Raw genomic sequence first — 12252 nt, forward strand, 5'->3', positions numbered from 1 at the left:
CTCTACAGAGTTTTTAGTTGAAAAGCTGTGATTCAGAATTAGAAAAGCGGTAGCTGACAATTGGAGCAATTTGTTTTGGAAGTCCTTCCCACTGTCAGTTGCCCAGATCTTCTCTGTGTAGGACAGTTCCTAGGTGACATGGTCCACAGATAAGCCCATGAAAGAGGAGAAGAACACAAGCACCTAAACTGCAAATTCCCACATTAAGGTCTCCAAATAAAACAATGCCAGATTTCAAATTTATATCTGGCAGTTTGTTTGTTTTTCTTAAAAGTCTTCATTTGCATCAGGTGAAGGTAAAAAGAGAGACCTGAATCATCTTCTAGCCAGATCGATTAATTACCAATAAAAGCCCAGCATGTATTGCATAAGAATTTCATTGGTGAAGTGTGCAGTGGAGTAAAATCCACTTTCTTTTTCTGTAGCACTGAGGGCTGTTGCCTTTTTACACAGTAAAATGAGGCTTGGGAAGAGAAAGTGGCTAAAAAGTAAAGAAATTGATCTGACCTTGAATTGCTTCAAAGATCTTGGGAATAGGAAGGTCCCATCTAGGATAAGTGATACAGAGTGTGTTTGCCAGGCGTGTATCTGGATCAGCACTGTGCACCTGGCAGAAGTCTTACACTTACTTTGATAAATTGTCTTCTCCCAGCATGAATTAGAGTAATGAACCTTTTATTTCTAAATTACTACAAGGCTCTGTAGTCTTTCAGCTTAATGTGGAGTTTTTCTTCTAGTTTCAAATCAGTAATGCAATCTATGCCTTACCTAAGGAGTTTGATGGTATTGTATGCTTAATCTTTAAAATGCTGGGTAGGGGGGGCAAAGCTTTGCTTTCAGGGAAAGTAACCATCCTGGCAGAGAGAAAAATATCAGTAGGATGCTGCCACTGATTTGGCAGAAACTGTTTGATGCTTTGTTAGCTGGCTGTTGATTTTATGCTATTTTAGTTATGTTTGAAGGTGCTTCCAAAATACCTGGTCTTTAAGTGGGTAGCTCTATTCAGATACAGCAAAATGCAGAAGAATACAGAGGAAAAAGAGGAACTGCAAATTGCTAACGAGAAAAGTTAGAACTGAGGACATGTCTGAATGAAATTAAATGCCCCTCCAGACAGCATGGACAGTGCTCTGAAGAGCTGTGCCTGTTTGCCTGTCTCCTTCACTGTGGCCTGTAGGCAGAAAGATCTGTCGCACAGATCTTTTTTCCAAGACCTGCACAGCTACTAAAGCGTTTCCTAATAAATAAAAATGAGTAGGTTAGTGCCAGCTTGTGAAGGTGCGTTCAAGAAAGTTACTCTTTGATAAGTGTGGTGTCTGCCTGCCTCAGTGACCATCTGGCGCCCAGAAGCGGGCGGAGGTGCCGGCAGCAGGCTGTGCTTCTCCTCCTCCTGCTGAAAGATGCAGGTGTAGGAGCATAAAACCCACCCCGCCAGAGCAGTCCATTTACTGCACCCGTGGGGATTGAAAAACGCCTCCACCCTTGGCTTTAACAAATACCGTGAAAAGTCATCCCAGCATCTCATTTTCTGGAAATGCAGTGTTGCTGTCAGGCCACTCCACCTTCTCCCAGGGAAAGCATCTGAGTGTTATTTTAGGCACAGGAATGTCATCCAGAAGTACAGGCATAAGAAACACCTGGGGGAATACCAGGGTGTTTTATTAAATATAACTTTACTTTTTCATTGTCCCTATAGGACACCCCACTGACAAGCATGATGCACAGCAGGGAACAGACTACTTAAAGGCATGTGTATGCAAAGAAAACCGTGTCATTTTTGTAAATACAGCTCTGGAAAAAAAAAAAAAGGCTCTTATGGAAGGTTGACTTTACAGGACCCCTCTAACATACCCGTGTTACATGCTGCTACATCTTTGCAAGCTGACTCTTAGTTTGAATTAAATAAAATGAAAAATGGAATAGGATAATGCAGCAATACACCTTTTCTACTCTAGTATGGGTTAAAGAGCTGTTATAAGACCAAAGCAGCAGGAAGCTGTGTCCAACACAGTTATTTAGCCTCTGCTCTGTGGGATTCAGCAAGAAGAGGAGGAAGTAGACAGGGAGGGCAAGGACTGCATAAACCAGTACTTCCACCAAAACGTCGATGCAGTTGCAGCCTGGGTGAGCTAATCTATCTTTCACTGGGACAAAATGAACTCTGGGAAGAATTCTTCACACTCAAGTGGCTTCCATCAAATAGGTTTCTCTTTTCTATCATACCAAACTATGAACTTTTTAGGCTTTTTTTTTCTCATGGGCCATGATTTTTTAGTAAGCTTGTTTAATTCTTTTAATGAGTGAAAGCCTCAGAGCTCTTTTTAGTTCTAAAAGAACTGCCTATTCTACTTTTCCACAAGGACATTAATTCATAATCAACAAAGAATATTGTCACTGTTTACAGTAGCCTGTAGTGAGTAGCATAAGACTTGGGGATTTTGACAGAAATAAGAGTATTTGGTTACAGGATCAAAAGCTAAACAAAAAGCTTCAAACTCAAAAGTGTTTCGAGTTGCTCAAACAAATGCAATGAAAAATTATCAATTTGCCAGCTTTTATAACCCTGTGAATCATCAAGCTTGTATTGTTTTTTCTCTCTTCTGAGCTCCAGAAACCAAAGCAACCCTGAAGGTCAAAATATCTAATATTTCACCTTTAGACATGTCCAAGTTTACTTGTTTAAACATGTAGTTCTGCTTATGTAGGATATTTTGCAAATTAAGTGATGCCGCATGGTGGTGTAAGAGGTACTGCAGGTTTCAGCTGAGCTACATGAGATGGACAGTGCCTGCTCTGATGTAACACACCTGCCTTCTCAGGCTTACCATCACATACATCCTAGTTTTCCTGAGATCCAGTGGACAGCATTATGTGGCAGTCAGCTGCAGTCATTGGGGTAATTTGGTAAATGATCATGGCTGATCAGTTTGCTTCTAGCTAAAAAATTACTCTAAGGAAGATATTCATGCTGGCTGGAGTTTGCTTAAAGATGTTTATTTTGTTTCCCCAGAGTGTTTCTCAGCTTCCCTACGGCAAAGCCCTCTACACATATGAGGGAAAAGAGCCTGGTGACCTCAAGTTTAACAAGGGGGACATCATCATTCTGCGGCGCAAGGTGGACGAGAATTGGTACCATGGGGAGCTCAATGGCAACCACGGCTTCTTCCCTGCCAGCTACATCCAGTGTATCAAGCCCCTCCCACAAGCTCCACCTCAGGGCAAAGCACTTTATGACTTTGAAATAAAGGATAAAGATCAAGACAAGGATTGCCTGACCTTCACCAAGGTAGGGGAATGGGTTTTTAAAAAATGTTCAGAAAGCTGCATCTGTAGGGAGTGATGGGGCACATGTGGTGCTGGCAGCTGAGTCAGGAGCACAGGGGTGCTGGGACTGGTGGGACACCTTCCTGGTCTTCCTGGCCTGCCTGGCCTACCCTACTCTGTGAGATAGCTTGAGCCATGAGTAGCAAGGCTGGTATAAAGCTGGTGAAGCTCAACAAGTAGAACTGGCTGCACGCTTTCTGAGAACATTTTTCTAAAAAGCATGCATTTCGTCTGCATTGAAATGTTCCCCAAGAATGACTCAAATTTCAGAAAAAAAACCTATTGGAAATGTGTCTTTTAATGTTCCTTATTGAATCAGATGTTCCAGTGTTCTAAAATTACATTCAGCTTCACAATGTATATTGCATCATACCATACACCAATTAGCAGTTGAAATACACTATCATCATAATACATCACAGTATTTCCTATTTTAAGAACATAAAGACAGTAAAAAGCAGACATTTAAAAAACAGTCTTTGTTTTTTTTTAAACCAAAATGTTTAATAAATTCCCATTGGAATGAGAGAAAACTGAGATATTTCTGAAAACTGAGTAATTTCCTTTGGATTTAAAATGTCATGTTTTCCCTTTCACCCCCACCTCCCCACCTGCTTTTTGCCTCCCCCTCCCTTCCCTAGCAATTTGTGTTGACCTTAGATGGGTTTCATGGATATCAAGAAACCCACAGTAAAATAAAGTATATCCCCTATTGTTAATTTATGGCAGCGAATGCCATGGAGAACCTGTTAATTACCATTTTCTGTTTTATTTCAGCTGTCTGCGGCTGTTATAGTATCACATAAAGTAATAACAGTTATGCTGAAAATGAATATGAAATAGATGATAAAAATATCCTTCACCAGTATTTTACTGACCTCCTCTTTTGAAGCTACTTATTATAGCTGAATGAATTATTTGCAGCATATAATTTTCTCACCGAATGTAACATCTTTTTCACTCATGCAGTGTTTCTCAGCAGAATGCAATTTCCCAGACTGTATACTTTCTCATATTTATTTAACAAAGGATTTGTAAGCACTTTTGTTCCATAGCAAGTGAAGTGTTTGATTGCAAACACTGCAAACCCTGCAACTAGCCAGCCTCCCTGGAGCTGTGAATCTCTGCGAGAAAGTGGGCTGCTTAGTGAGAAGTAACAGCCATGCACTAACAGAAAGTTAGCCAGAAGTTACCTCTGAGACCTTATCAGTAAATATATATTTTCTGGTGCCTTGTTTTTATCGCTGCCTGCCCAGAGGTACACTGGTGTCTTCTCTGAGATGCAATCTTCTTTGTCCACTTAAAATATTCCTTGCTCGCTCAGTCTTAAGAAATTTAATAGGTATGGCAGGCAGTTGTGGTCTTTTTTGTTAGAGCGGGTCCTTTCCTAGACACTTTTGTATTTGATATATTTGGTGCCATAGATTAGAAAACCTCCTTTACAATAACTGCCTTTGTATAGTGATAGTTCTCATTTTCTCGGCTGTCCAGTGTCATTCTCACATGGTGCATTTCTTTCTGTCGTATAGCTCTACTCTTAATCTCTCAATTTTCCTTGTTTTCACCCCTTGTGTTACTGTCGGCATCCTTTTATCCCTGATGACTGTGTTTTCCCCAAGGGGGGTTGGTTTCTCTTCTGCTGCTGTTTTCTACTTTAGCTCCTTCCACTACACACGCTGTCACCTTGTAACAATTTTTATGTCCTGCCTATTGTTCTCCCCGACAGTGAATAATCTATTTTTCATCTTGGGACTTTACCATCATGTTTTCATCAGTTTTCTCAATGCTAATTTTAGCTGTCACCTGTGCTGATGAAGGTTCATGTTTAGCCCAGATTATAGATTATCTGCTGATGCAGTCAGTTCCTCTGCACAGAGCCCTGAGCACTGCAGTGCTGTAGATGTGATTTGTCACTTTGAGCAATATGCATCACTTGAATGTCTCAGTTTGCATCTGAAGATGCTGGACCAGGTCTCAGTCTCATTTATGCTATTTGTTCCTTCCTCTGGCAGAGGGGTTACCTTGGCATACTTTTTATTCAAACTAATATAACCTATTTGTGTCCTGCAACTCATTTAAGGCTATCAGACACTTGTGATTGGATTTTACTTATAAACATATAATAAAGAAGAGTTTTCCTCTAAAGAGAAGCTATAAGAAGGAAACTCAAACACAGGGATCTTCTGTATCATTAAGTTTTGTTGCTCTTTTGCTGGGCTTTGCTTTTTCCCATCCCCCTTGTTACTATGCACTCAGAATATCTATTGGTACAGTAAAAGAAAACAAAGGAAGGATATTTGGTGTTTCCTCTTACTAATTTGTTTTGCTATGTTTTTTAAAATTAAAATTTTCCGTTGTTCCAGAGGTGTGTTGCAAGGAAATGAAGTCTACTTTACACAGATCTTCATGAGCAGTGCTGCAGGGTACTTCTGCCATTTACCCATTTTCATCTCCTGTAGATACAACACTCTCCAAATAAAAGGCCAAAGATAGATCAAATGTAATAATTTTGTATGTGTAAGAATAAAATCAGGAGGGGCAGAGAAAAATCTGTCTTGAGTATCCAGTGCAACAACCAAAGCTCCCATCTGTCATTCTTGTACACCATTTGTGCTCCCTCAAGTCCTCCTCCCAAATAAACCATACTTACAGGCATAGGGTCTCACCTCTGTTCTCTCCTCTGCATTGTCTGTAAGATGATAGAACAACCCAGATTTTATGTTTTCCCTCAGCATTCAGCAGTGATTAGCCAAACCAGGCAGTTATTTTTTCTCTGTAACAACTGGTTCCAGCCTTGTGTCAACTTTGCACCAGTTTAACTCCAGTAGCTTCAGAAGTTTTACTCATGATGTTCCCTAGTGTGGTTGCAATCATGCTGTGGCCTACAGAGCCTAATTGCATGCCCTTGGGATATATTTATTGGCTTAGCTTTCTAATCTCTCCTAATGTGGTACCACACTATGGACCTGGGATCCTGCTGTCGCTGCTTTAAAAAATAATCTGTCCTCCTCTGGGCTATGAACGCTGGTACAAACCATGTGCAAGAGGATTCTGCTCTCAGGTATAGCAGTGCAAATCTGAAGTAGTTGTGTAGTTGTCCGTGTAGTTACCCCAGCCTTACACTGAGTCCAGTTTCAGCCCACGAGTTTGTTTTGGTGTTCGACCACCCTTTGCATGCATCTTCCCATGGCCATCAGAAGGCTGAGTGACGCTGGTAGATGAGTCTCAAACCTGTCCAGGTAGCATCAACTGTTCATCATGCTTCATTGCTGATCACATTTTTAGTAACATCAAGTGTTTCCTTCATTTTCCAACACTTTTGTTCCTAGCCCACAGTGGTGTCTAACAAGAGCCATTCCAATCTTAGAACCAGCACATCCTGTTGGGGTCCCTCCCCTGCCATGTAGCCCTGGGAGAGGGGCCCTGAGGGCACAGGCACGGGGTTTCCCTGCCCCTGCTCAGCCTCGTTCCCATTGGTTGGTTTGTGTTCCCTGCGCGGGCAGAAGGACCCTTGGTCCCGTGACTGGAACAGTTCCTGGGCAGAGCCCCGGCCATGCGGCTGGAGAAATAAACATCTCTGAAACATCTAGCAAGAATCTGTCTGTCCATATATATTTCCTTTCCACGGGACTCCTGGTTCGGTATATGCGTGTTGCAGGATCCCCACTGCAACAACATCCAATACTTGTAACTAGCTCTGGAGCAGCCCCTGAGCACTCAGTTCCAGCAGCATTTGCTGTTCACAGAGGGACCATCCTGGCAATAGCTGGTGACAGGGATTCTCGTGTCAGCTGGCAAGTGCCGTTGCTGGACTCACCAAGCACCACGTGGTGCCATCCTGCCATTGCTGAGATCTCCCCAGTGCTCTAGATGGAGTAGTTATCTCTGCAGAATAGCAGGCACAGCTGCTCTGTATTGCATCGTTAATGGCCATTAATGACTAGAATAAAAATCAGGCTGTGAATCATGACTGTTATTGGACACAATTTTGTGCTGCTTTCTCAGGAAGAGGATTCATTTCTCTGTCAATCAGATTGCTTTTTAAGTGATCTATCTTTGACTTCTTCTCTGATAATGATTATAAACTGGAACTGCAGGTCCCACATGCCTGTCACAAGGCTGATCCAGCCCTGATGAATAGAGAGAAACTCGAGAAAGAAGGAGAGAGCAAATAATTAAAGGCTCTAGCAACAGGCATAAAAGGAGCATGACATATCTTTGTCCAAACTACAGTGGATACCATTGGCTTTTGAAATGAGATTTGAGGCTTGGATTCCTTTATGCTGCCTGGAAATCAATTTAGTCAATGTGAAATAGTGAAGTTCAGACAGCTGAAGTGGTATGCCAAGAGATCTGTGGCGTTTTGCTATTCATGATCCTTTTGGGAACCTTTCTAGGAATTTATAAGTAGCTAATATAAATATAATAGCTATCCAGCTAATATAAGGTTCTAAAACAGTTCATGTTGAAGCTTTCACCAGCTCACTGTATAGAATGATGTCGTTGGCTGCGAATTCAAAGAAACTTTCTAATAATAAAAAATTTCAAAAGATTTTTTGGGATTTGCTGTAATTCTGGAGATTTTCAACACCCTTCTTAAAACTAATTATGTAATGGAATTCTCAGGAATTTGCACTTTGCTCTCCCACAAAGATACTCATTTTGAATGTCAGCATATCTCAGGATGCTTTTCTCGTATATGACCATATTCAGCAACCAGACGTGGCTGAGCCGAACTAAGTTCAGTGCATGGAAGTGCTTCCAAATTTCATGCATCCATACAAGGTGAAGTTGAAAGGGATCTTCAAAGGTCAGCCATTCCCCACCCCATCCTTGAGCAAAGTAAACACAGGATAAACCTTTCCTGCCAGGTGTCTGTACAGCCTGCTCCAGGGATGGGATTGCACAGTGCCTCTAACAAAATCTGGTCGAAAGCTTCTGGGGTTTTACAGTTTAAAATTTTTTCTCTTAATTTCTTATGTGTGTATGCAAATACATACATATATATATACACATTTATATACAGTGCTGGGTTAATGGTTGGACTCAATGATCTTAGAGGTCCTTTGTAACCTGAAAAATCTATGATTCTATTCATACCCATATGTATGCACTTACACACATGTAAGGTTATATATGTGCATGTAGTGTAGACCCATCACATTTTGTGTTTTTAAAAAACTCTTTTAAGGAAAGAACTGAGCAAATATAAAAATAAGAACACTCATAGCAGGTCCCTGAAGTGAGGTAGTCATTTTTTTTCCTCGTTTACACCCTTTACCTAGATTCTAAATTTATGCTAATTGGTCTTTTGTAAGAGCATGTGGAAGCTTTGCAGAGATGCATTACTGTCAGTTCTTTAAACAGATCAAAAATGGTCTGTGCAGACAGGGCTTTGGAAGGGAACACTATCTGTTTCTTCAGGAAATTAAATGCACAAATTCTTTTTGCATCCTTCCAGCTGTAATAAATAGCTGAAGGACTCAGTTTGTAGCCGTTTCTATGAGCTTTCCCCTAATGGATCATTCAGATGAATAATTCAAAGGAAACATTTAAACTATTTCAGAGTGCATGTGTTCGAAATGCACATGTTCAAAAACTACAAAGTACATCACATCACATCTCTGTTCTGGTCATTTTTCTATCAATGCAAATCCATGGTCTGAACATCCTGGATCAGGAATTTGTGGGGTTTTTTCTATGTGAGAAGTATCTGCAAAAAAACAGTTGCCCTTGCCTGGCCATTGGACATCAGTATCTTGTTACCTGGAGTATGGTAGACCATTTGTAGCTCTTATTTTCACAGAGTGACTAGTGTAAATAAAGTGAGATTGGCAGGGAACCCTGTCTCAGCTTTCTGGAGGAAGAGATTTTTTCTTTTTTGTAAATTTCTGCACAGGAGCAGAGGAAGATTGGATGCCGTGAGGGAACAAAGCTGACTTCCCAGCTTCTCTCAGCCCACTCCTTCCTTTTCTCATAGGAGATTTGAGCATCCAGGCAGAGCCCCATTGAGAGGGCTGCTTTCCACAGCTGCTCTAGAAAGCAATGCTAGTTCAAGCCTGAGTTTAGTATGATGACCCCAGAAGACAGGGATGGTGGCAGAAATCCTTTGACAAACTGAGTAGTTCAAACTGGGAAAATTCAGGATTTTGTTCTAGACACTTCAGTTTTCCTAATGACTTGTACGTTCTAGGTTGGAACTATACCAAGAGAAAATTTGAGCAGTATGAATTTGGTTTGTACTTTGCTTTATCTCTTGTTTTATAATCACAAAGAAGTTCATCATCTGCTGAAATTTTTGTAAGGTCCTCTAGATTAAATATAATATTGAAATGCCATTGGTTTTAGGAAATGAACTAGTATCTGAACTGAAGCTGATCCAACAGGTGGATGCAATTTGGTTTTTACTATGTTATCTTTGGCTTTTTATCTGCTTTGCAATTTTACCTTATAATATTTTTTTGTAAAGAAAAGCTGACATTCAGTGTGTCAGCAATGTAGGCTTGTTGCTGAGCACCTTGTACTATTCCTTATGCTCCTTGCTGGAAGTGTTTCCAGGACTACCTTTGCTGTACTGGTGCTTCCCTTTGAATTGTCTTCTGGAGCAGACAAGCATCACAAATTGACTCTTGGATGCACAGGGGCAACTTCATGCTAAGGAGTTTTCACCTGTGATTTATAGGTGACCTCTTGGGTCAGACATTCTTCTCTCCCCTTAATGAAGCCAGGAGTTACCTATTATTAGTTATTAGTTATTCCCACCTGCTGTGGCCAGACCCTTGGAGCTGCTGACAGCCAGCATGAGCTGCATCAGTCTGCAGGGTGCTTCAGTGCACTTTGAATAGGATGCCTGGGATAAGATGCTGGGCCAGGGATGCTGCTAGCCCAGGATTCAGGAAACGCTTTTACCTGGCTTATGACCTCCTCTGTGTACTCACTCTGTCAGCTATCATGTGGGTAACTAAAAACTGGCATCTTTCTACTGAAAATATCTGATTATGTATTTCGTGTATCTCTGATTTTAGGATGAAATTTTGACAGTCATCAGGAGGGTGGATGACAACTGGGCAGAAGGAATGCTGGGTGACAAGATTGGCATTTTCCCTATCCTCTATGTTGAGGTAAGTTTAGAACACATGGTGGTAGATGCTGGTCTTGACATCTTGTGGGGTTTTGTGCCTCAGAGGGCAGGATAACCTCAAGTATTCTTATATGAGAAGGATAAATTAAAACAGAATTACTAAAAAGGGAATTTTTTGGTTGCTGTCTGCTAAGGCACTGTGGGAGTATACCCAATTCAATTTAAAGTGATCAGCAAAGTATGTTCCATGAGCTACTTCTAAAGGCTTCCCCTTTGGTGTAATTTCCACAATGCATAGGGAACATAGCGGGGCATGATTGCAGTTGGGATACCTTGCACGTATCTGAGGAGAGATGTGAGTTCTGGGCTGGTGGAGTGCAGCAGTGCAGCTTCAGCTGTGGTCAGAATGCACAGACCTTCAGAGGGTGCTGTGGGTGTTCCCTGCCCCAGCAGGGGCTCAGACACCTCCACGCATGTGCCCAAGAGCTCTCATTCCATGTGTGCCAGACCCATCTTTGTCGCAAGCATTTTCTGTTGTAATTTCCACAGGAGTCTTATTTCAGAGTAAATGCTGAGACTTCACTTCCTCTGAGCAGACCTGTGGTGCCACCTTTTCCCACTGCTGCCCGTCCTCCTGCTGGTGGTACCCTTGCAGCCAGATGCTGCTTGGGACCAGGGCTGCAGCCAGCAGTGGTGGCCCGTGGTGGCCCTGCTGGTGCAGCTCTGTTGTCCAGGTGCCAGGCAGTGCCTTCGAGGAGCCTTCCTCCTTCATGGGTGAACCAGGGGTGCAAAGAGCAGATGAGCACCACATGCATGTGTATTTTTCTGAGGTGCTGCCACTCTGCACCCAGTACTCGGAGCAGTATCACCCTGACTCTGCTCCCAGATGTTGTCTGGTGTTGCTCTGTAGTGAAGCATCTCTTGTGCCCACAGCAGAGCCTGCTCTACTGTGTGTGGCTCTGGTGCCTGCCTCCGAAATTACTGCTCCAGATTTCTTAGTCAGTGATTGGAGACAAAACAGACATAATTAGTGCCTGACTACCTAATTATTAACTCCAACAATGACCAATTTGGAATAAACTGTCATTAATATACATTGCATTCCCACAGTTGACAAGAACAACAATATTAAAACAAGAATGTGTAGGAGCCATTACTGGGAAACCAGCTGCCTTGCATAAGTTAATGACTAGTTTTCTTCTGTTCTGAGTGTGTGAGACATTTTCAGTTTATTGTGATTAAATGAGAAAGCTGGGTTTCTCCCAGATTTCATCCTTTTCCCCTTCTTTTTCTTGTCCCAGGAAAGTGCAGTGTTACTGTCCTGAATTTTGCTGCAGAAGGAGTGAACTAGGGACCTCTGCACAGCCAGCCACCATTGCGCCTCACCATCTTTCCCCAGCTCTAGTTTCGTGTGGAGGCTGGCACTGCCTATGCACTGTGCAGTATCCTGATCCTTCTCCCACTCCTAGGTATCTGTTCTCCATAATTACTGCTCTAGAAGGGTGAAGGGCTCACAACCTTAGAAGAACAGCTGTAGGGAACATGAGCAATGTCTTGCTGAAGTTCTCCAAGCACTAGGACATGCTGGGTGGCCATGGAGGAGCAGGAGGTAGCACTGTGTGGAATCAGAACAGCGATGCTTGCAGATTCTAAAGAGGTGCAAACAGCCAGGTAGCCAGCACCAGGGGACAAGAACACAAGTAGTAGGAATGTCTGTGTGCATATACATTCGTACCAGACACACACAGAGTAGGTAAAATAAGTGCAATTATATACACTTATGTGTATATTCGTGTGTATACACACACACATATGTTTTATCTGTATAAATTTGAAATCTGGAGATT

At 42.1% G+C, this 12252-nt stretch overlaps 1 protein-coding gene across 1 annotated transcript in view; it reads left to right on the forward strand.

The window, feature by feature from the left end:
* Window positions 1-2974: 2974 nt before the first annotated feature.
* LOC121673281 (E3 ubiquitin-protein ligase SH3RF3-like) overlaps window positions 2975-12252 on the forward strand; it is a gene marked incomplete at its 3' end in the record, with an annotated part of 29901 nt that continues 20623 nt past the window's right edge. The window contains exons 1-2 of the mRNA XM_042046468.1: window positions 2975-3286; window positions 10350-10445. Of these exons, the coding sequence (XP_041902402.1) occupies window positions 2990-3286; window positions 10350-10445 (393 nt within the window). The remainder of the gene's footprint in view (window positions 3287-10349; window positions 10446-12252) is intronic.

The sequence above is a fragment of the Corvus kubaryi genome, unplaced genomic scaffold, assembly GCF_017639235.1.
Source record: "Corvus kubaryi isolate FWS band 111438036 unplaced genomic scaffold, C.kubaryi_AGA036_p1.0 65311, whole genome shotgun sequence".
NCBI classification, from domain to species: domain Eukaryota; kingdom Metazoa; phylum Chordata; class Aves; order Passeriformes; family Corvidae; genus Corvus; species Corvus kubaryi.